Raw genomic sequence first — 24,247 nt, forward strand, 5'->3', positions numbered from 1 at the left:
ATCCAGGCTTCCTGACTCATAGCTCATATTCCAGCCTCCAAAGGGCTCCCAAACATAACTTCATGTGGCATGACAAGAGAGTGAAATCATCCTCTGGGTCTACGGAATTTCTCTCGATGCTGACTTCTAAATTTGATGGCTTTACATGCAGTGTTCACCTTTTAAATTAGGCTTTTTGTTTTTGTTTGTTCTTTTTTTTTTAAACTAAAACCCCTACTTGGAAATTATTTTTAAAAGTTTATTACAGACAAAAATCTTGTTCTCAAGCGAATCCGTATGATAAAAAAAAATTAAGTTACATATTCCTCATAGAAAGTAAAGAAACTTTGAACGTCCAAGGAACAGAACCATAAAATGTCACATGAGAAACCTGGGATAGAGGACCGTTGGGGAGGAGGTAAGGCCTCTGACAATTACCTGCATAAATGTCCAAAAGTGGTTTAAAAACAGACACTTGAACACCCATATGTGACTCTCCTCACCCTTTGTGGGATAAGAATTCTGTCAGTTTTACAACTATGCCAAATTTCTCTCCCTCTGTGGCCTTAGGACACACCTCTTCTGATTTTTTAATTGGCTTTAATTGATGAATCTGTTGTTATCTAAGAAAAAGATGTTGTAAAGGAGATCCTTCAGTAATTTCCCTGTGTTTACAGTACGTGGCCCTCATCTACTGCTGGAGAGTTTAATCTTCCCTTCTGCCAAAGTGTGGGAGAATTTTGATATCAGAAATTCTGGAGGAGAAAGCCTGAAGCCCTAAAGTGTGGACAGTAATCAATCACAATGACTTTGAGCAGGATACACTGGAGTAACCCATGCCACATCAGTGTTACTGTTTTTTGCATCCTGATTGCACTGATAGCCCCACGAGGGTGAGTATTATCTGACTATATTGTCAGAAGGGTACAGAAACCTCTTTTCCTAAGGGGGAGTCTATCCAGAGTGATAAAAGGCTATCCAGACTGACAGAACTGTTTTAAGTGACGAGAAGCAGGCTCGCTTCAAATTTGTAAATGGGCTATTTTCCAATGGATAGAAGGTGATGGCATTAAGTCACTATGCATCCCTCTCCTTCAGATTGTCTTCCAAGGAGGGAGGTCTGACCCTTTGGTGATGTACCTTTCTAAAAAAAAATCTATTTTTACTATTTTACCTAAAAAAAAAAAGTCACTATGAGCAGGGAATGAAACTTTTTCAGAGGAAAAGGTGGAGTAACATGGAGCTTTTTTTCCTCCTTTTTTCAAATGCAATAAACTCCAACGATGTATAGTGATATAAAATGAGTCAGAAATGAGTTTATCTTTGAGTGATGTTTTATACAAAAGCACCACCTACTGGCAAATACTTACTTTCTTTCCCTTATTAATAGATAAGCAAATGTAGAGCATAATATAAAGGGAAATTATTTGTTGCCCTAATAAGCCTTTCTTTTCTATTTTTTTATGATCTTATAGAAACAAACCAATCTTGGCATTTAAATCAAGATGTTACATTGAGTGCATATAACTTTCAACCACCTATTTATTCTTGGAGCTAATGATTTGCAGTTCATTATTCTATAGTCTACATTAGGATACTATTTTCTCAGAGTTTTAATTAAATTATCTTTAAGTCAAGAAGACATTAAAATGGAGGGAGAGATCTGTATTTCTAAAGGACCCATAATGGTAGGCTATTTTATCTTAGTTCAGAGTTATTTAATGATTCATTTTGATGTCAGAAGAAATCATCTTTTGATTTCTGGAAGAAAGAATTTTCCTGGCTCTGGGTAAGAAAGACTATTTCACTAAGATTTAATTAAATGCCTCTATCATGAATCACATAACTGTTTAATAATGAATGTCAATTAGGATTCTGAAAATAAAGTAGCATATAAATAAATGCTTTTGTCTGTCCTTTGACATTTAGATTGTGTCATCACAGTTGTGGTGACATGGAAAATTAGAAAAAAAAATTTGGTGAGCCAGACCAGCATAGACAGTTGATCTGGATAAATTAGGCAAAAAAAAAAATTAATATAGTAAAAATCGTATTTCTCTACTAAAGCATTGAGAAGCTGAATTTTCTAGGTTTGACTCACTTTCAGTTGGCTTACATAGGTTTAGCTGCATCTATTCTCTAAAATGGTTCAATAATTATTGGCTAACTTTTTCTAGAAATAAACAGGTTCTTCTCTAAGATTATTTTTCACTGATCTTTTTAATTTGACACAGAAAGTATATATAAGATATTTTGAGTAGTCCCTAATAAGGAAATGTAAGTGATATCACAGCTTAGCTTCATTATACTGGATATGGTAAGGTATAAGACACAGAATGGGTATTTACAGGACTAGTCTCTGTTATCAAAGAAATATTATCTTGAAAAGAAAATGGCATTAAAAATCACTTTGTTCTATATATGCTAGAAACAATTATTAATATGTGGGTCTATTTTTTCTAAAACCAAAATGTTTAAAAAACCTAGATTATTATGACAGAAGTCTGGTGACTTAGTGGCGAGGAGTTGCACTGCCAACTCAAAGGTATAAGGTTTGAAACCACTAGCTGCTCTGAAGGAGAAGCATTGGTAATCTCCTCCTGTGTAACTTATAGTTTCTGAAAACCTGTTGGGATGGTCAGCTATGGGTTGTTGCCGAATTGGTGGTAAACAACAACAACAATAACAGATTATTATTAAATAATTCATGTTTGTGTGTTATACAAAGGTGAGTGGAACCGTAAGTGGCTAGGCACAGTCATCTGTGCAAGTTTTCCTCTACACAGAGATCTACTTTACAACTGGGAAGACTAAGTTTTCTTCCTCAATACTGTGTGGAACCCAAAGGGTGACAGTTTACTCAAATTTCTTACTACCTTTGTCTAGAGATGAGACCACCAGATGACATTTAACAGCCTTTTAAGAAGCATCTCTATCTAGTCCAAGTTGTTTCTCTCAGTATGCATGAACATCCACACCCAACTCAAGGCCTGAAAATGCTTTCAGAAAACAGAGTGCCTTTTTGTTTAGGTGACAGAAAAAACTCCACCTAAACCTTGGGGGCCATCTTCTCAAATATTCTTGGCAAGTGCCTTCTGTTAAGACACCTCTGCTCTCTCTATTAAAAACCAGTTTACATTACTGGGCTTAACATAGTTCCACACAAGGGAATCACACTCAAACTTGGTTAGATGAAATCAGAGTATTTTAGTGTAACTTTGAAGTCTTAAAGGAATTGCCAAAGCACCAAAAGCTTTACTACACTATTTTATTATGAGAAAGAAGTGTCGTAAACCTCTTTGAGGAGTAGGGAATGCATGTCTGCTGGAGGGGAAATATGCCCTGCTTTTGACCTTGAACATCATATTTTTCCAAAAGAATGGGAAATCTCAATCCACATATATATGAATACTTGGGCTTTGAAAACTTTTCAGTTCTTTTCATTAATTTACATTATCTGCAGAATTTATTTTACATGAATGTTATAATTTAGAGACTACAACACAGGATTTATTTTACATAAATGTTATATTTTGGAGACTTTCTCCCCACAGCTTAGCATTTTACTGTATGAGCATTAGTTGTCCAATGAAGAAATCTTTTTCTAAAAACTAACACTCTCTCTCCCCGGCCCACCCCCATGCATGAGAGAGAGAGAGAGGGAGAGAGAGGCAATGAAAGGGCCAAATTGGAAGTTGTCCATTTTATTGATAAAGTGACTAAGTACAATCAAAACTCACAGACTAAAATTAGAGTCAAATTATACATTATGAAAATCAACGTTTAAAGAAATCAAGTGTTAAACAACATATATCCTTTGCTGTTGTAATTCAGTTCCCCTAGTACAGGGAAGAAGCCCTCTTGACCAAGTGGGTAGGGAGTTGGGCTGCCAACCCAAAGATGGGTGGTTCAAATCCACTAGTTGCTCCACAGAAGAAAGCTGGAAAATCTCTGCCTGTGTGTTTTACAACCTTTGGAAACCCACCAGAGGGTGAGCTATGAGTTGGTTCTGACTCAGTAGCAATTTAATTTTTAGTTCTAGTGCAGGGTCGTCTCGTTTAAAATGCCCCTTTTAGGAGCAACAGAGAATTAGCTTTTTCCTATAGGTGAGAGTTTTAAAAGTTTGGTATAGTTAAAATATGTAAATAAGTGTAAGCATGTATGTAAAACTGCAATTGATTAGTTATAAAAAACAATAGAAAGCCAGATTCAAAGAAAATGATATGGCTTTTTAGAAATCACTGGCAATTTCTAAGGAGGTTCTATAAAGGATGGATTTTGAGAAAAATGAGAAAAGACAAGTAAAATGTTACTTTTATTTTTGACCAGAAGCATGTATATAGATGCAGGGCTGCATCACAGCACTTTAAAGCTCCACGTGTATATTTAAGAATTGCCTAGATTGTGCTATCTACTTAGTGCTAGTTCCTTAGAATAGCTGTGATTATAATGAATATCTGCTTGGATAGCCAAAATTCCTAAGAAAATGAGAATGTCCCAAAAGGAGAAACTGCTGTTGATCAATTTTCTTTGTATCATCAAAGTTAATTATCTTCCAAAAAAAGTAGGGCAATGATGTCATGTTGCATTTATTTTATTATTTACATGAGAGGTTGAATCTTCAATGACAGTGATGAGTGAGTGGGCTGTGCGTTAGCAAACTGTGAAGGACGGAAGATTCCATAATCAGACCACTAATCTACGTTAAATCAACACCACACAAAAGCTATCTGGGGGTGGGTGTGTGCTTGTGGGGAGAGTGAAGAGAAATGCTTTTGTAATATCAGTCAGTGTTTTTCATTCTAATATTTTATTCTCATTTTCTCCTTGCATATATGAATGGAGAACTAGGGGTCTAGACTATTCTCTTCTGGTAGATAATTAAAGTTTTCTGATCATTAGTTAAATTTAAGTTAAAGTTCAAGTTAATTTTTTAAACTTTCCCCCCCTTTTTTAGACTTTTTTTGATTTGCAAGAAGTGATGTAACTTGTCAATTCAGGGCTTTTGAAGGTTTTAATATTTCCATTAACAAATGCGAAGTCATTTCTACGATAAGACCATGTCTCAAAACTACCACAAGGGGGCAGAAACTCATATCCTCTGACCAACAAACAAAAAATTAATATCCAAATTTGGTAATTAGTGTATGTATGTATCAATCACAAATACAATATGCATCTTATTTATTATAAGTATCTGAAACCTAAATACTGACTAAATAGCTTTCCTTATGAGTATTCAATTAACTTCAGTCTTTACTAGTTTATGCTAAGTGAAGATTGTCAAATATCTTAAAAAAACTTGTAGTTATAAATACCTCTTGTTCCCCAAAAGAACTATATGAAAATTAAACCAAATAAAAACTCTATCCTTTACTGAGAGAAGGGGAAATTAAAATAGCCCAAAACAATAAAAATGTACAATATTCACAGAGATTTCTGACCTCTTACATACAAGATACTTAAGCTCTTTGGAAAGTATTGATCTGATAGTTACTTCCACATTTTGATAAAGTAAAACAATATTACATTCTTTGTGGGCTATTAAGGAAGCCCTGGTAGTATAGTGGTGATTAAGTGTTCATTTGCTAGCAGAAAGGTTTGATTGAGCGCACCAGCTGTGACGTGGGAGAAAAAAAAACACGGGGCAGCCAGCTTCCAGAAGGATTCACAGCCTTGCCATCTCTTTGGGGCAATTCTTCCCTGTCTTATAGGTCACAATGAATCAGATCTGACTTGGATGCCATGGGTTTGTTTGGTTCTTGTTTCAAATGGACACGAAAGCACATATTCAAAGATTGCCATTTGTTGTTTAAAAATTCCATTTGTTATATAAAATTATAAAAGAAGTAATACTGCTTACCCCAACTGACTGAGGGCGGATGGTGGCATGTTATGTAGGTGTTGCTGTTGCCAGCCAGTTACTGAGCCAAGGTGAAGTGCGCTGGCGGTGTTAAACCCAGAGAGAGATGACAGGTCTGCACTACTCAGAGAGTACTCTAAAGGACAAGGAAAAGACACTTATTTGGAAAAGAAACTTTTCTTTTTACTCCTAACACATTCTATTTTTATTACTTATGATTGTTATCATACTCCCCCTTTTTTCACTTTTTGGGGGCAAGGGGACAAAACATCGGAACAATGTTAATGTAGAAAGAATATACTATAACAACAGTACTTCATGACAGCTTCCTTGTAGCACAGCCTGTATTTCTAGTTTATTGGAACTATCCCTTGGCAGTACAGATATATTTGTATTTGATGATCAAGAAATACTATTTACATATCTCATGAAAGTAAGCTTTCTGTTACACCAAAGAAATAACAGCTCAATTTCCTTTAACTGGTGCTTCTATTTTGAACTTAGGTGGGTCAATAAAACTTTTAGATACTTAAGAAAGAAAAGACACTTTGTCTTCACAAAAGATGGGTGATAGTATCATGCTCTGGACATCACAGTTACTAAATAAAGGTTCTCAACACACTAAGGGGTAATGTTTTATCTTGCTTTTTAATAAAAATATTGAACGTACTTTGCACATGGTGAAGCTACTCACCGGTACCATATGTTGTTGAAATGGCTGATGGATATCCTCCCATTCCTTGTCCTGGTAAAGTAGGAGTTGCTACGGAAACCACTGGGGTAGCCAATGACTGAGCAGACTGGGAGTTATTTATCCTTTGATTCTTTTAAAGTAAATTAAGAAAGGTGTTATTAATTGATTTTTTAAAAAAGTTAAAATATTCTATTTCAGAATTAGTTTTGCACATAAAGAGATAACTTGGTATAAATCTCATAAAATTAATCATTTAACATGTGTCTCTATGAACTCTGCCAACCCTATCATTTACAATCTTTCAAGAGACCAGCTGTTGCCATAGTAACCCATTACATCAGTATCTCCTAGGCAACTGAACTAGTAACAAGTACCATAGCTTTATTATGGGTAAAAACAGACTATGTTGAAAACTGATGAAATATGTATACTGTACTTCCATTGTTTCAGTTTTTATTCAAATGCAAATCAAAAAAATTAAAATCAACCACGGTGGTTTTTATGTTCAGTTCTACATACAGCACAGCACAGATGGGTAGAGGTTCATTCTCTGTTCTGGCCAGCAGGTGGTGCTCTGACCACTTTTTTCAGATTCTCCTAAACTTCCCTCAAACTAGATGGCAAGCATCTATTTAACTCCTTACTGCAAGAAGAGTCAAGATCCACAGAAAATTAAATAACAGAATACTTACCTATTATTAATAAAAATATCTTAAGACTTTTTAGAAATAATTTGAATTGTTTAAAAAATTAAAATACTTTGGATCTGAATTTTACTTAAAAGTACTAAAATAGGGAATTAAAATACTGAGAGGCCTTCTCTCACAGAGGTTGAGCCCGCAAAAGAAACAGCCTGACATTCATCTGTGAGTTACATGAGAACGTAATGATATTTAAACATTTAGTGACACTGACATATTCTGGTAACCTCCACAATTTAAAAAATTTTCCCAGAGCTACCACCTCCAACTAAAAAAGTAGCATTAGATTTTCTTGGCACTTGCCATTTAAGGGAGCCGCCCTCACCACTTACCAAAAGCAGGTCCACATCCTCAGACTGACAGCATGGGGAAGGAGTGTTATTAATTAATGTCTGTAAATATTTATAATAGGGCAGTATCTTTTCAACAAAAGGAAAAGCATCTTCTGATAGTTCCAATAGTTTAAACAGTTCTTAAAATCCACACTATAAAGATAACTCTCTACAAAGACATTCTTTGTTTCCCTTAATGAGCTGTTTGTCTCAAAGGTGAAGACAATCCAGCCGATTCTCAGCACAGGTCAGTGGCTCCACATTCATTATTTCACCACTACATTTTGAACATAAGATTGTACTTGGAAACCCCACTTGCTGGAGGAGGGGGAGCTGCACCTGGCTGCTGAGACCTGGCCTCTCACAGAATCCCTGGGAAGGCATCAATTTTGAGGGACCTGGAATAAATCTCCTGATAGAGGCAGCCTGCCATGGCCCACACTGCTTGGCTGTAGCCCTGTGGGAGGTTTTATTTATTAGACCTAGTCTTTTCCAAAGGGAACGTTGCATATTATGTGATTTTTTTGGTTGATATTCAAAATTAATCTTCACTGTGCCATAATAAACTAATCAGCTTGCAGGACTGTTTTACCCTGAAGCTTGCCACAGAGCACAAAAAGAAAAAGAAATATATTTGCAGAATGATCTAAATTTGTCTACTGAATCTTGGGCTTTAAATATTCTCTCACTTAAGCAAAGCTAATTTGGAGAACATTGATGTAAGTCTCTTTGTTGTTGAATTTGGTCTCACAATATTATCTTAATCTTAGGCATGCCGACTGCGGAGAGCCACTTGATATATGTTTTTATTTGTATTTTATCTTAGAAGAACTCATTCTTTTTTTTCCTCTTTAAAGTAAAATATAACCACTGTTCTTAAAATGCCTAGAATTTTAAAAGCAATTTGTGTTTGAAATCTAGGTACTGTAAAAAAGTACACATATAGAAAGATTAACTTAGGCCATGCATAGAAATGGGATGTATTAACACTATCACCTAAGTTCAATGTGAAATTATGGAAAACATATTTAATTTTTAGCACTTTGAGGTAATTTTTTAAAAAAAACTAAACTCATATTTTTTACATTAAAATGATTAAAATCTCACAGGCATGTAATACCAAGCTCAAGATTCTGATTCTAAGATTGGTCAAGTCAAATGTCCCATGAGCAGAGTCACAGTTACTTTTCTTAAAATTACAAATTGGAAGTCTTTAAAAAGCATGTTTTTTTGGTCCCAGACTACCAGCCATATACAGGAGTTTGTTTACTGGTTCTTGGCTATTTTCCACATGGAAAAAGAAGTCCCAAGCCAGTTATCAGACATTAGGAATAAATGTAAGCAAGACTCCAGCAATACTATTGAAACGTTACTTTTCTGGGAGAACTCAGTGATTCACAAAGTCTAATGAAGAAACAACAGAACATAAACGAAATAGTATCAATATTCAAAATGCAGTTTTGTATTACCACTGAAGGCATCGTATTCTTGCTGCCTGGTGGAATAAGAACTCGAAGATCTGGTTTACGGTTGTTCATCCCTAAATTCATGGGAGGGGGAGATTTTGCTTGCATATTCTTGTTCAAGTTGCCAGGTGAGACCAGCAGACCTGGCGAGTTTCGGGGATTGCCATAGCCATTCCCTGTACAAACAAAACAATGAAAACTTTCAGGGCGAAATCTAAACTCCCCTATGGTTCCAGAGAATACATTATATGGGATGACAAAGAAAAGCTTAGCAAGGTTAGACACAACATACATATACTGAAACGTCATAAATGACCAATTTAACCTCTATGTGAAGAGTAACCAACACAGTTCATTATTTAGGATACCTCAGAATGGAGATTTAAAAACTTCTAAAAAAGGAGACAACTGATATTCACCAAAATGATTAGAAGTCACTGTGTACTTTTTTCTCCTGGTTAAAAAAAAAAAAAGAGCAAAACAAAATAAAACCGGAAGAAAGTTGCTCTGAGTCTAAGAAAAGCACAGAATTGTTCCTGCACTTTCATCAACTTGTTCATTCCAGGTCTAGTAGGTGTGAGTCACTCTTTCAGCTCATTGGTTTGGGTTTTATTTAGTGTGTCTGTGTGTCCTTAAATGAAAAAGGGCATACCAGCAAGACTGTAATTTCTAGGGCACGCAGGGGAGGGGATGCGGCATACACACTGGCTCTTCAGTGGCCCTTTTCTCCGGGCCAACCCTCCCCCTGGTTTTCCTGATGTCAGGGTCATCCTCTGTGCTCAGCGCAGTGTGTAACCCTGAAGCTCTGCTCTCCTCTTCACACAGAACTTCAAGAAGCAGGATCCTTCTCAGCTCAAACCAAGGGATGCTGCCTTTAAGGAGGTGCTGACTCATCAGGTACAGGAATAGCCATCGATTGAGAAGGCTGGAAAGGCCTCTGATGTTTAGCCTCCTACTATCAGAAATAAATGGATATCCGAAGGCCTATGTGTCTCATACTGCAAAATATACTGCTTCATGACAAGAACCACAGAGTAAGTCCACTGGAAACACAACCTGAGCTGGAAGAAGGGTGGACTCAACTCCTGGGGCCGCCATCCTGCCCTGGTCCTGATTGGAGGGCAGGAGAAATCAACTACCAGGTTCTACAACTTTTTCTAGAAAACCAGACATTTGTTTTCAGAGGCTCTCTGAAGGAGACAGCTAAACCTCATTGTTAGTATCATCATTATCATTATCACAAAACACAAGTATCTATTACCTCTGGACCAAAGACACTATGGAGGCTGCAGAGCCACGGGCGTAGGGAGTGCTCTGTAGTTCCTCTGAGTGAAAAGATTGGATTCCTATAAGACAGCCAGGGTGAAGGGCCTGCAGAGTGCTCCAGAGCCCAGGAGGAGCGCTCTTGACTTCAAAGGGGGCCAGAGATGATCTGATACAGATGTAGGGAAAGGGCAGGTCTTGGAAGAAAGGGCTGACATGGAAATTTAGGGAGCACAGTTTGTAAATAGGATAGCTATAGGGAGCTCTGGGGGTCTGGTGGTAGGAAGCTGTGCTGCCAACCCAGAGGTGTGTAGTTCAAATTCACCAACTTATTGGAGGAAGAAAGATGGGCAAGCTCTTCCCTTGTGATTAGTAGCCTCTGGAAACCAACCCACTGGAAGTTCAGCTGTAAGTTGATTTCAATTCAGCAGTACAAAACAGGGGCACAGTTAGTTGGAATTCACTCTATGTTGGTGGCCTGAGTTTGCATTTGTCTAGAAGAGAATTCTAGAAAAGAGGGGTGGTGAAAGGAAGCCAGGCTGTGGAAGAGTCCCTGAATTTTAGGCTAAATATAGAGTCATGAAGGTTTCAGGACATAGGTACAGCATAAGTCAAGAAATGGTTTTTACTATACGGAGGAATCAGAAAGCCAAGCAGTGCGGACTGGTGCGTGATGTAGCAGCTTGTTAAACAGAAGTTCAGTGGTTTAAATCCACCAGCTGCTCCGCCAGAGAAAGACTGGCACTTTCCCCCTATAAGTTGGGGGTGTGTGTGTGTGTGTGTGTGTGTGGTGTGTCCTTGGAAACCTGACAGAGGCTGATATGAGTCAGAACCGACTCAATAGCCACAGGTTTGATTTTTCTGGGTTTGGCATGTGGACTAGGAGTCCTGGTAGTGCAGGGTGTACATTATGTGTTGGTCTGCTAATTGAAAGGTCGACAATTCGAATCCACCAGCTGCCCTGTGAGAGAACTATGAGAGATCTCTTCCTGCAAAGATTTAGCTACTGTGAGCCTGAAGTGACTGAATGGCAGTGAGTGACTGTTAAGGTAGGCAGGGACCTGGTACTGGTCAGGCTGTTAATGCAGACAGGGACCTAAGTACGGGTCGGAGGGACTGGATATGAAGAACTGGGAAGGTAAAATATGGTTATATTTTTAGGAGATATTTTTGGGAACATCTTTTGAATTCGGATATATTTGAGGCACACTTTCTACGGCACATTTATTCTTCATACCCCATTCATTTACCTGTCTCATTTTATGCATGAATAAACAGGCTGAATATATAACAAATAACTACAAGATTAAATCTGTCAGCTGGATTATGCAAAAAATTCTCCAAGTTACTAGGGGAAAAAAAATCCTAAAAAAAAAAACACCTCCTAGGCATCCTGTCCACAGTAGTTGATGCTTAAGGGGTTTTTGTAGAGCTTGAATATAAATTACTCCTTTATAATAAAACTCGGAGAAAATTAAATTAAGAACAAAGTTAAGGTCTCTGAAGCTAGCAAGATGTGTCAAAAGTAATTTTTTTTTTAAAAAAACACTAATTTGGACCATTCTCTGTAACAAAAGTTATTACATGAAACAAATATATTTACTTTTTCTCAGTAGGAGAAAAAAAAACCGAAGAATATGCTCACTTTGAAAAAATGCTTGATGAAATGGAGTGCTCATGTAAGTTTTGTATTTATCATGTTTTACTGAATCCTATTTTGACTATGGTAAGGCCTTAGTTTAATTAATAGATTTTTATTAGACGAAAAAGGAGTGAGGCAAAATTTGCACTCCACTTTCTTGTCAGCTGAAGTTCAGACTGACATACTGAATACATATGTCACTTATCTATTAAGCCTGTGTGAGATCTGGTTTAAATAAACAATCAAATGGAAAATTAGTTGGGTAATTTCAAAAGGGGGAGGGAGAGAAGTCAGTTAAGCGGTGCAATGAAGCTTGAATAGATCAGAAGAAACTAAAACCCCGGCTCAGTAGATGCCGATACTGGTTTGCATGGAGGAGTTATTTTGCTAAAAGGAAGTAAAACCGCTTTGCGAAATGTGTTGTCCTATGATATGGCAAGCCCTCGGCGAGTGTGCAAATATGGAAATGCTTCACAGACACTCTGTAAAAGGGTTCAAAAAATTTTTTTTCTACAAACTTTCTGAAAAATTTCAACAAAGCTTATTTTTCTCCCCACTTTCTAAACAAGGATTTGAGGAAACAACATAAAAATTAAAAGAATAAACAGAAAAAGTAAAAATACACATCGATGTGTTCCATCCACTATACACTCCAAAACTTAAAAAAAAAGAAAGGATTTAAAAAGCTTTTTGCTTTTCTCTTGGAATATGTCTTACTCTTTAGAAATGAACCCATTTTAGAATTATTAGTCACATATTTTAAGGTGTTTACATATTGAATGTAAAATATTTTGAACCATGATGACATCTCTTAAATTAATATTTTAGAGCATCAAGTTATATTTTTAAGAACAAATAAATTCTGCTTTTTTACCGGTGAATTTCTGCTGCTTTTAGCATATTGTGCCAGCTAGCATTTTGGAGCCGTATAATAACCATTTCTGTTTCCAGCCACCAAATTGTTATTCTTTTGGCATAATATAGATTCAGGAATGCAAGACTGTGGATCCCAAGCCAGTGATATAGAAACCTATCATTTGAAAATCAATGATGAATACATGCGTGTGGTTTACTGCTAAGAAGAGCCTGCATTTAAACCGGCTCTGAAACCGCAGCCGCCGCCTCCTCCCTCAGAATGCTGTGGCCTGGGCCGAGGCTGCTGTCCCACCTTAAGATAAATTCACCAGCGGGACCAGTCTCATTTAAATTCAGGGGGCTGGGACAGGGGTGGGAAACACCACCCCTCAACAACCTTCTAATATACAGATTAAACCTCTCTTCATGCTATGTTTTAAAATTACCCTCCGCCTGGACAATTATCAATTTAGATGTGACTGCATGCAGATGTCACATTCCCCTGACCACTTAAAAGCACAAAAATTATATAGCATGAGTGAATGGATTTCCTGATTATAGATTATAAGAAAATGAACACCAGACCAACTTTAGAGTCAGTTTGTGTTATACTTCCATTTGATTAAAAATATTGTTTCGCCAAAAGGATAACAATTTAAGCATTCATGATTTCATTTCGAACAGAATCTACCTCTTCTGGTTGAAAGTTTCTAAACACTCCTATTAAAACGAGCGTAAATATGAGGAACTTGAAATGCAGTGTTAGAAGAAAATTTTTTCTTTCCTTCCCCAGTTGACTTGCAAACACTTGCGGGTTTGTCTCTCTCTCTCACTCTCTCTCATTGACTCCTATTTTAAGAAGCTGTAAATTCAAAGAACATATTCCTGGCTTAAGATGTTATGAGGACATTTTGCCTTGTCTCATTGACTAGAATGAAGCCTGTGATAAAACTGTCCAACCTGCATGGTAAGCACAGGCTTACTTGTGCTTACTTACTCACTTGTAGTAAACAATTTCACATATTTTCACCACATCAAAGACTCGGCTTCTACCTATCTCTGCTTCTGAGATATGGCTGGGATCTGTCTCTCCCAACTGCTTGGCGTCTTCCTACAGAATCAAAGTCTCTTCAAATTGACAGTCTCTGATGGATGAAGTTGCATCACATCTTTAATATGGTGAAAAATATTTGAACTTGTTTGCTACAGATTAGCTAGCTAGCATGAGTTCTTCCTTTTCTTACCCTGCTTACTGGGTTATCTGCCTCTTTGAGCCTAGAGTCCTGGAACTTTGTCTTATTTGATTGTTTAGATATTATAAGTCTTTTTATCTTTTTTTTTTAAATTTCCAGACTTTTGATTAGAAATATAAGCATACAAAACATAAAAGCCCCAAAATAATAACTTCTTCTTGTTGTTGTAGTCCAGATAAACCAAGGCACATTCTTGCACTTGGTATCATCTGTTTTTACTCTTCAAACTAAGCTTGTCATCTTTGGCCCCTTTCTTCCCATTTTTCAATTGCACAAGATCAAATCTTGCTAGATTCTCTTTAATTTTTTTTCTGCACCTATTTCTTCAATTTCCATCACTAGTTCAGATTTCAATCACTTTTAGATTAAATTTTAGTCTGTAGTTGAAGATTTTTCTTTAGGTCTAAAGACAGTGAGCTCTGGTGGCCTACTCTTGCCTTGAGTAGTTCGACTGGACTGCCCACTCTTTAGGGTACACACGAGCCATCTCCTACCCCTTGGAAATTCAGTGGAAAATTAACTATAGTTCAGTTCCAAACTGACAACAACTAAGAAAGAGCAAGACGTGTTTCAGGATGGCTTTTGCCTCCTCAAATATGTGCACGAGCTTTTGTGTGTACACTACATTTAATTTTGCATGTACACTCCCTATTCACCTGGAGAACTCTTTCTCAACTACCACTTCCATCATTTTCCCTTTTCATACAATGCTTAACATTGTTGGGTCAGCATCCTGCCTGGCTTTCTGGACTATATATAGTTTGACTCATTTGATCAACTTAACCTGATTGCCAAGCGTCACAGCCTGGTTTAGGATCCTCTTAATATGCCCAAGTCTTCTCTCGAGCAGTTCCCTAGTGGCAAATATTCTCTCTCCTAATTAAGTTCATCCTTGAGGGGTCAGTTAAGAGTCCCAAGGCTTTCATGATAACTTCAGTCCATACTGAACTCACTCCCTTCTAGGGTCTTGTTGCAATCAGAAGTGGTGATAGCCTTTGACATGTTCTTTTTTTTAAATGCTTCAGGTGCTCACTAAATATCTATACTGTTAGGAAAGAAATGCAATATTTTGGAATGAAATTTAAATTACTGGGAGAATGAGGAATACGACTTGAAAATGCAACGAGTAATTTGTTCATTTCAGACCAGGATTTCTCCCCTCCTGGTGTGCTACTTGTGACAATATTCCATTTCAGATAATGATTGCATATTGATGACCAAGTATGACTGAGACCAGCTGCTAATCCGCCATATAATATCAAAGTCAAGAAATCATGCAAAGGCCCACCTACCAAATTTGTTTATAGAAAGGTAATTGCACCTGTTGCACCTGTTAATTATTTTACAGCAGATTGGTTTATCTTAGTGGCAAGTGGTAGGATCAAATAGAGCAGAAATCTTCCCTAATGAAAATGAAAACTTTAATGAGATACTGACTCTTTTCTCCCATTTAGATGAGTGTTTGCCACCACAGGTTTTCTCCATAATAAGATTAATTTCCGTGATAATGTGTCAAGTCTTCAATATGGACTGAAGCTCAATGTCAAGAAGACAAAGATTCTCACCACTGGGCCCACTGGCAGCACCAATTATAGATGGAGAAGAGAATGAGGTTGTTAAACAGTGACAGCTTGCTTGGTTCCACAATCAATACTTTTGGCACCAGCAGTCAGAAAATAAAAAGATGAATTGCATTAGCTAAATCTGCTGTCAGGGACCTTTCCAGAGTACTGAGATGCAATGATGTCAGTCTAGAGACTAAGGTGCGCCTGGTCCAGCCCATGGTCTTCGCAATTACTTGCTATGCTTCAGAGAGCCAGATATTGACTAATAATAATAGGAGAATAATTGATGCCTTTGAGTTGTGGTACTGGAGAAGAGTCTTGAACTTATATAAATAGGTCTGTCTTGGAAAGAGTGAAACCAAGTTTCTCCTTGGAGGCAGGAAAGTTCTGCCTCACATGCTTTGGGCGTCTGGCCAGGAGGTACCAATCTTTGGAGAAGGACATCATGCTTGGAAGGGCGGAGGGATGGTGCAAGAGAGGAAGACTTCAGATGAGATGGATTGATCCAGTATCTAGCGCATTGGAAGTAGGAGTGTCTGAGTCAGTGAGATTGGCTCAGAATAGGGTAGTCTTCAGAGCTGTTGTACATAGGGTCGCTATGAGTCACAGGCAACTTGACAGCACATAACAACAACAACAAAAACAGCAACAAGACTTTCAACAAAAAGATAGCCTGCATGAAAATCCTCATAGAAAGAATGATAGGACAGAGAAGCAATGAAAGGTGAAGAGGATGTTATTCAAAAGTTTAGAGAGAGACTTCCTGGAGAGAAGGAATTCATGATAGAGAGATCTCTGGGTATGTCATGTGTCTGAGAAACACTCAGTTTTCAAATACAATGAGATAATTCCTCTCAGATTAAGATGAAAGACCAGTAACTTTAGAGTATACAGTCTTCAGAGGCTGGAAAAGTTGGCTTGGCTAACATACTGACCTTTCAGATCATGTTAATGTTAAACTTTTACTATAAAATATCAGTAACGAAGATAGCTTCAGAGTGATTAAGTCTGTGTATTAGGAAAATGGGAGCAGAGGCAAAAGAAAAGAGATTAAAATGAATACACTGCTTTTAAGAAAGCTAGTTAGAATGTTTTTGCCACAGACTATATAGAAGTTGTTCTGAATGAGGTAGCAGAGTGAAAGATTTACAAAACCGTCAGGAGTAGAGGACAAAGGAGGGTAAAGTAAACAAAGCCAGGTTTTTGGTGGCATTCCTTCAACATTGCTAAACCTAGTTTTCTCAATGCTAAGTGATGCTTTCACTAGGGTGAAAGAAGTATAACAGGGACAGAGAACCAAAGGTTTTAAGTCAAAGATGATGTGGAATCTTAAGGGGCAACTCAGGATTACAAAGATGTTCAGATACAGAAGATGTTGCGTTTATATAAAGAGGCAAAGGTACTGTGTTCCAAGCCATGTTGCAGATATGCTGCCGTATAAAGAAATATTTACTAACAGACATAGGATTTAGTTACACTAAACACCAGAGTGGTATTAATTCAGGGCAGGTGTACATCAGGGTTGCATGTTATTCATGTATTCAATCTGCATGCTGAGAATATAATCCAAGGAGAAAATGTGAAGAACCTAGCAGCAGGAGTGCAAGAAAATTCATTAAAAACCTCTACTATGTAGATGACACAACTTTGCTTGCTGAAAGTGAAGGTCTTGAAAGTATTTACTGGAGAAGATCAGACTACAGCTTTCAATATGGATTAAACTGCAACATAAAAGAAACAAAACTCCTGACAGTTATCCCAATTGGCAACATTATGATAAAAAGAAATTCTGCCGTTGCTAAAGATTTTCTTTTACTTGAATCTATAATCAATGTCCATGGAAGCAGCAGCCAAGAAGCCAAAGGATAGATACTGCATTAGGCAAATCTATCACAGAATACTTCTTTAAACTGTGAAAAAGAAAAGGTATTGCTTTGAAGATTGAGGTATGTTTAACCCAAGCCATAGGATTTTCCATTGCCTTATATGCACTGTAAACTTTAGACAAAGGAATAAAGAAGACTGAAGCAGAATTGATGCCTTTGGATTTTGGTGTTCCATACACTTCTAGAAGAACAAAGAAATCCATCTTGGAAGAAGTATTGTCAGAAAGCTCCATAGATACTAAGATGTTGAGTTTCCCTCTTACCTATTTTGGGAATGTTATCAGAAATATCAGTTCCTGGTGAAGGATGCTATGCTTGGTAGAGTGCCAGAGAAAAAGAAAACTACCTCCAAGGAGATGAACTGACACAGTAGCTGGAAAAACTAGGCTAAAAATGAAGATGACCCAGGCTGGGCAATAGTTCTTGATGTTGTACACAGACTTGCTAAGGGTTGAAACTGACTGGTTGGCACCAAACAACAACAAAAATGATCAGAGTATTTAACTTTCAGTGAGCTATTTTAAGTAAGTGATTAAATATGCTTAAGGGTAGATGTAAAATTTTAGCCAATAATCTTCCCTTTAATAGATTCAGACAGCAAAGATGTTCAACAAACTACTACTAATTTAAGAGACTAGCTTTTATCAGAACCACTCAAAGCTGTCTAGTGTTACTATCGTGTCTATTATTAGTAGTTATTTGGAAAACAATTTCTAATATACAGGCAAATAAAACTGCTTTGTTTAGTAATTTGTTAATGGTATTGGATTTTTTTTTGGAATTTGGAGCAAAGAACCACAGGAAAACATTAAGCTTCCTATAGTGGAACTTCTGATGGTATTGATTTGCTTGCTTTTACAAAGTGTTTTACCCTCTTAGGTGTATTTTTTTAAAAAGGATAATTCTGAAAATATTTGCAGCATATTATCTTGCTAAACTAGACATGTCATGTACATAATAATGCTTGCAACCACCAATTAATTTTATATTCGACTTTTAAAATAAGAACTTAATTTCCAGTATCAGGACATTGCTTTGTGTACCAAATGAGTATGTTTCCTATATGAAATCTCAAATCTGACGTCATAAACTTGCACATTAAACCAATTACTCTACTAGAAGTGATGCTTTTAAATTTTTTTTTTTAGTGGAAAAATGTTATGACTTTCTAGTCTTCTCATTTTGCCCTGAATGCCGGGCCTATTAAAAGCTGCAGGGACTATATATGATTCAGCTGTTGTGAATCATCATCAGTATTTTTCTTTCTTTCTTTTGAAGAAAAAGGAGATCTTTTTCATAGGATGGCTCTAAGGGAAAAGGCAACCACAAAACACTTGGGGGTCAGAAATCTGGGAATGATGAAAATTTCAGTATGTTTATAATGGAGAATGGGGACAAATCAGATTTCTGATTTGTATCCTGCTAAAGACTTCTAATTATAGTTTCTTACAGACAAAATCAAGTCTCTACTCTTTCTGGGGGTTTCTTAGGGATCTAATAATATAATAGTATATAATGTCATACTCTGAAGAAAATCCTGTGAAACCTCAATGACTGCTGTGGTGTATTCTTAGGAAAATACCCTAAGAATACACCAAAGCCAAGGCTATTCTTGGCTGCACCAGTTAGAGGGCAGCAGACATTCTAAAAAGAGGTTTGTCTCTTCTTCTTGACCAGGTCACCCTGGATCCTGAGCCAGAGCTTCGTGAAGTCAACATCCAGCCTTCTTGCGCTTGTTCTTTGTGGGACTGAGTTGTCTGGCAATCTTTAGTGAAATTAACAGTGTTACTGTCAACAAGATATGGCACTTTAGATATACAGTATATATTGAAAACTCTGGACTGTGAAGCGGAAGTCACTTACTACTAAACTGGTTTCCTAAAGAAGAGTAGCTCTGCTAATACAGCACTCTCATTTGTCCTAAATATTCTGGGAATTAGGCACCGTTGTCCCAACTTTTGAAAGATTAGGAAAGTGAGGCCCAGAGGGCTTCAATGACTTCTCACCCTGTCGGTGGGTAAGAGAGTTCTGATTTGAATCTCAAGCCCCGGCTGCTTCAACTACATTATTACAAAAGCCAGATGTTTCAGATTTAAAACACACTTCTCTCTCTCTCTCTCTCTCTCTCTCTCTCTCAGTAAAGGCAAATAAGGAAGAAATAGACAATCTGACATTTCCAACATATAAAAGCACTGAAAATATATTGTTCTGCTTTGGGTACTGATTTACTGAAGGGATAGTTTCAACTGTGCCATAAAAATGATATTGAACCTTCCTTTCTTTAAAAAAATTCCACTTAACAATGAGTGATAGATTTATGACTCATTTAATTGTTCACTTCTAGCGATTTTGGGGCTGTCTCTTTGCTAAAAATGAGGGGGTGTCTTCATTATTGACACAATTGCTCACTCTCTCAGTCATTTTTCTAAACAACAATATTGAGACAGCATAAATTAGGGAGAACGTGACAGAAGAGAAAGAATAATTACTTGTGGCTTTAACATTTACACAACTGCTGCAAACACATCAGAAGTTCATAATGTTCAAAGTGACATGTGTTGCTCTGCACTGTGCTGCGCTCACATTCTGAGTCTGGATGACGACTGGATAGGCTTCACTCCGCCCTTGAGTGGTGGAGTGCCCACTGGTCACCTCTGTGACATCTAAGAGAAAACTACGGACATTGCCCAGTCAATAAATATTATTGGAAATGCCTTGAACCAAAATTTATTTGGAGGGGAAGGAGGCTAGAAAAAAAAAATCAAAGGTATACATAATTATAACAGTCTATGTTAGGAGTCACCTATGTGGGTTCTGACCCACAGTGATTCTATGATGAAACTGTGCCTTCTCATACACCATCCTTCTAATTGCTGCCAGGTTTGAGCTTCCTTTTGCAGTCATTGCTCCCATCCATCTTATTGGGACCTTTCTCTTTTTTGATGACTATTTTTCAGTGATGTCCTTCTCTAGGGACTGGTCCTTCCTGGTAAGATGCACAGCGTAAATGAGAAAAGCCTTGCCGTCTTTGCTTCTAAGGAACATTTTGGCTGCACTTCCAAGACGGACTATTATCAATATCCACTCTCCATCCCCCCAAGAATTCCTACTGCCATCAAGTCAATTCTCACTCACAGTTACCTTCTAGCTAACATTTATTAAAGGCAGAGATTGTGGCCTGCGTTGCTGGATCAAATTTACCCAGTGGTGCTTTGTAGGAAAGGCCTTACAACCTACTTCCAACAGGTGACAGTCACTGACATCCTACTGAACACAGATCCTGACACACAGGGAAGCTATGATGTGGAATGGTTTATGGAGATGGTTGTTTTATTCTTCTTGACCATACCATGGTTGAGTCGATGGTAGATGACTTGAATATAGATTCTAACAAAGTTCTCAGATTAATTCTTCAAAGTGGGAATTGACAGGACTTCCAAGGGCAGGATATCACTCCTAAAAGAACTTGTGTATCATGTTTTTCCCTTAGTTACTTCATTATCCCAAAGTCTATCTGCCTGTTGATATTTGGAATATTCTCCCGATTACAACTTTGAGCAAGAAATTCTGCTCTGTGGTTTGGTAACTTTCGTTGAGTTATTGAGCACTAGAGTAAATGAAAGAATTCTTTGTCATGATTATTATGCAAATTAATGCCATGTTCAAATATGTAGATTAATGATAGATTTAGATTTGCTATTATTATGATTTTATTATAACCTATATTAGTATAGCAGAGGGTTTTGTTTTTTTCCTCTCTCTCACATTACAAATACAATGTAATCAGTCCTTTACAAGTAATGGTGGTTGAGAGGGCTCTAGGGTCTCAAAATTGTGGGAAGAGGGCACACTGGTTAGAAAAACAGTCAGTAAATATACAGCAGTTAAAACAATTAAAATAGAGTAACAATAAAGAAAACAGGTGGATACTTAGTACTTTATGAACACAATTACAAAATGAACTATTTATCTATGGTTTTGGTACAACACAATTTCCTTTAGAGTAGTGAGTGATCTTTTCACATTTGAGACTGTGATACTACTATATTCTCTTTGTACTGAAGTTCACTGAAGTGTGTGTGTATGTGTGTGTAAGAAAGTGTGTTTTTAAAATCCCCAGATACAGTTTCATGACTACTACTATATATGTATAACTGCAAAATCTAAGTGAGTTGGGACAGTATAGGCAGTTGCTGATTTTAAAACAACAAATTACACTTTTGGCTGAAAACCTTGAAGTATCAAGCGAGAAAGTCCCTCATAGGTAAAAAACCAATTTCCCAAAGAGGGAGTTTTTAACCACATCTCTTCCTTTTGCAACTGCCGGCTGGGATCACAATTTCATATCACTGATAATTTCACAAATCACTTTTCTTTCTCTATTATCTCTGAATAAAATCTTTCAGTGTTGTTTAAAAAAAGGAACAGAGAAATCAAAAGTGCATAAAGAGAAAAACAATGCCAGGAGAAAAAAATTATTTTGAGTAAAACTAGTATTTTAAGGAAAATTTTATCTGTCTGAATTTAATATTAAAAGTAAACTTTATTTAAAATCCATTACACTTCTCAGCTAAAACAAGAAAATGAGTGGATTTTCACATTACTTCACAGATTTTACCGATTTAGCAGAATAAGGGAGGCATGAGATGCAACTTATGAAGCCAGAAACCATGATAAACAAAGAGCTCTCAATTTTGCTAAACACTTTCTGTTCTTGGATGCTAGATAATCAGTTTAGACTCATAGCAATTTTGTAATGTGACAATTTTAAAAAATCTAGATAAACTTTTGGTTAAAAATATAATTGTACTTTATTTCATAGTATATTATTTACAAAGCAATGGTATTAGAACTTTATTTATGCCTTTGTTTAACTTGTAAGTTGCCTGGGAATGAATTCAGTATTTTAACTCTGAACAACTCAAGTAAACAGAATATTACTTTTAAATGAAAACCTCAAAGTTAACATGGACATTCTTTTATCATAGCTGTTTCAAGATACTTCAAGGAGTCATAGGGGGGAAAAATTCTATCTCTAGACTAAAAAGAAAATAGTTTTCTTATTTCAGACTAACTAAACGGTATTTCCCTCCTTTCTTGAACAATGCCTTCTGAATTTGTGTTTAGTTAGGCAACAAAAATACTGATTCATTAAAGCCAATTTTTAGACCAATTTTAACCAGTTCACCCATATCTTAAATGATTGAGTAAGAACAGCAGCAAAGTCTTCATGTCTGTAACAAAGTCAGCCAAACATTGTGGTAAGTATGCCTGAAAACAAACATAGAAACAACTCAGGTATTTTGAGTCTGACTCCAGATAACTGTAATGAAATGAGTATTTTAGAAATGCAAGTCATGTGCTTTATTTTGTTGCTGTTATTGCTCAGCGCACATAAGAGCTATGTTTACGGTATGGGATAGTCTATTAAGTGCAATGGCATCATGAGAAGATCTGAAATGTGGTGAAAATCACCAAAACGTGACAAAGAGATGAAAGGAGTCATGCTGTTGAAAGATGGGATCTGACAAACTTGCATAACACTTGGTCGCCACAAACCACCTTCAATTTGTAAAAAGCACAGTATCTGTGATGTGCAAGAAAGCAAGGAACAATAGAACCAGGTATGCCTAAACTTGCAAAACAATTGTACTGATGGAGAATAATGAAACTTCCCATGGTCTTTTTTTCTTCCTTGCTTAGGTCTATTTTGTAATATGAGAGTTTCTCTGTTTTCCGTGCTAAGCGAATTATTCAATCATCATACAAGTAAAATTTCATGACTGTATGATCATAAAATATTCACATGTGAATGGACTTTGAAAGTATTTGTGTTGTCCCCAACATGTGTACCAAGTTCAAAGGTGCCCATGGCTAGAGGGAGTCTGCTTGGTTCTAAAAGCAGATCCTTGTTCACTACTCAGTGATTTATCAAAAGCACTACAGGGCTACCATCAAGTACCCATATATTTAGCTGATATAAACTAGGCATTCCAGAAATGACAATGCTTGACAACCAAATGCATAAAATAGTAAACAATTAACAATCAAAATAAGAAAACAGCTGTTAGTTTCTTTTTATATAAAAATTATATCTAATTTACAATAAATGCTTATTAAAATTATTAACCAATATACATAAATCTCTTCTGCCTTACTGTCAATGAGGATGAAGTTCTCTTGTAATTTTAAAAGGATTTCCTAAAGTCTTTTCTTTTTTTAATGGGTTGGAGATGGGGAATATCTCAATCATGAAACTGGTACTCCATGAGCATCCTGGTCGTGTCTATCCAATAAAAGTCAAATGTGTTATGAAAGTGTAAATAAAGGGCACTAGCAAGATAGTGATTAATCCAGCCCAAGGCATTGATGTGTTTATAGTTATTTCTGTTAACTTTAATGATTGATAAAACCTCCATTCAACTGAAATTAATCTCACAGTTATCAATAACCACTTAGATTAGCACATGAAAAGCTTTAATATATGACAAAATGTAACTTTGAAAGTAGTAACTTCTTATTTTGGCTGTTGAGTAGCTGATGTGTAAAACTGTCAACTGAAATCTAGAAATATCACTATACTAACGTTCTGTAATGATTAGCTGTCTATTTTCCTTATATGAAGAATATAGTCCCATCATGTTATTTTTTAATTACCATTTACCCTTGTCTTTGAAGTTCTTTCACTTAAAGTAATGATAAAAGCTTCCTTATTTTAAGACTATTTATGTTGATCCAAGATACCAAC

The 24,247-nt window shown here is 36.7% G+C and overlaps 1 protein-coding gene across 8 annotated transcripts in view; it reads right to left on the bottom strand.

Moving 5' to 3' along the window:
• The window catches only part of MEF2C (myocyte enhancer factor 2C), a 189,387-nt gene that overhangs the window by 2,860 nt on the left and 162,280 nt on the right, over positions 1-24,247 (bottom strand). For 5 of the 8 annotated variants that reach the window (XM_006885349.1, XM_006885353.1, XM_006885350.1 and 2 more), the window contains 3 exons: positions 9,039-9,211; positions 6,537-6,666; positions 5,843-5,978 (listed from right to left, as the gene is read on the bottom strand). In XM_006885349.1, coding sequence (XP_006885411.1) covers positions 5,843-5,978; positions 6,537-6,666; positions 9,039-9,211 — 439 coding nt within the window. Of the gene's footprint in view, positions 1-5,842; positions 5,979-6,536; positions 6,667-7,569; positions 7,594-9,038; positions 9,212-24,247 lie in introns of all 8 variants that reach the window. The other 3 variants (XM_006885347.1, XM_006885354.1, XM_006885351.1) reach the window with 1 other exon arrangement.

This window comes from Elephantulus edwardii, unplaced genomic scaffold, assembly GCF_000299155.1.
Source record: "Elephantulus edwardii isolate Elephantulus edwardi_28Jun2011 unplaced genomic scaffold, EleEdw1.0 scaffold00043, whole genome shotgun sequence".
Classification (NCBI taxonomy): domain Eukaryota; kingdom Metazoa; phylum Chordata; class Mammalia; order Macroscelidea; family Macroscelididae; genus Elephantulus; species Elephantulus edwardii.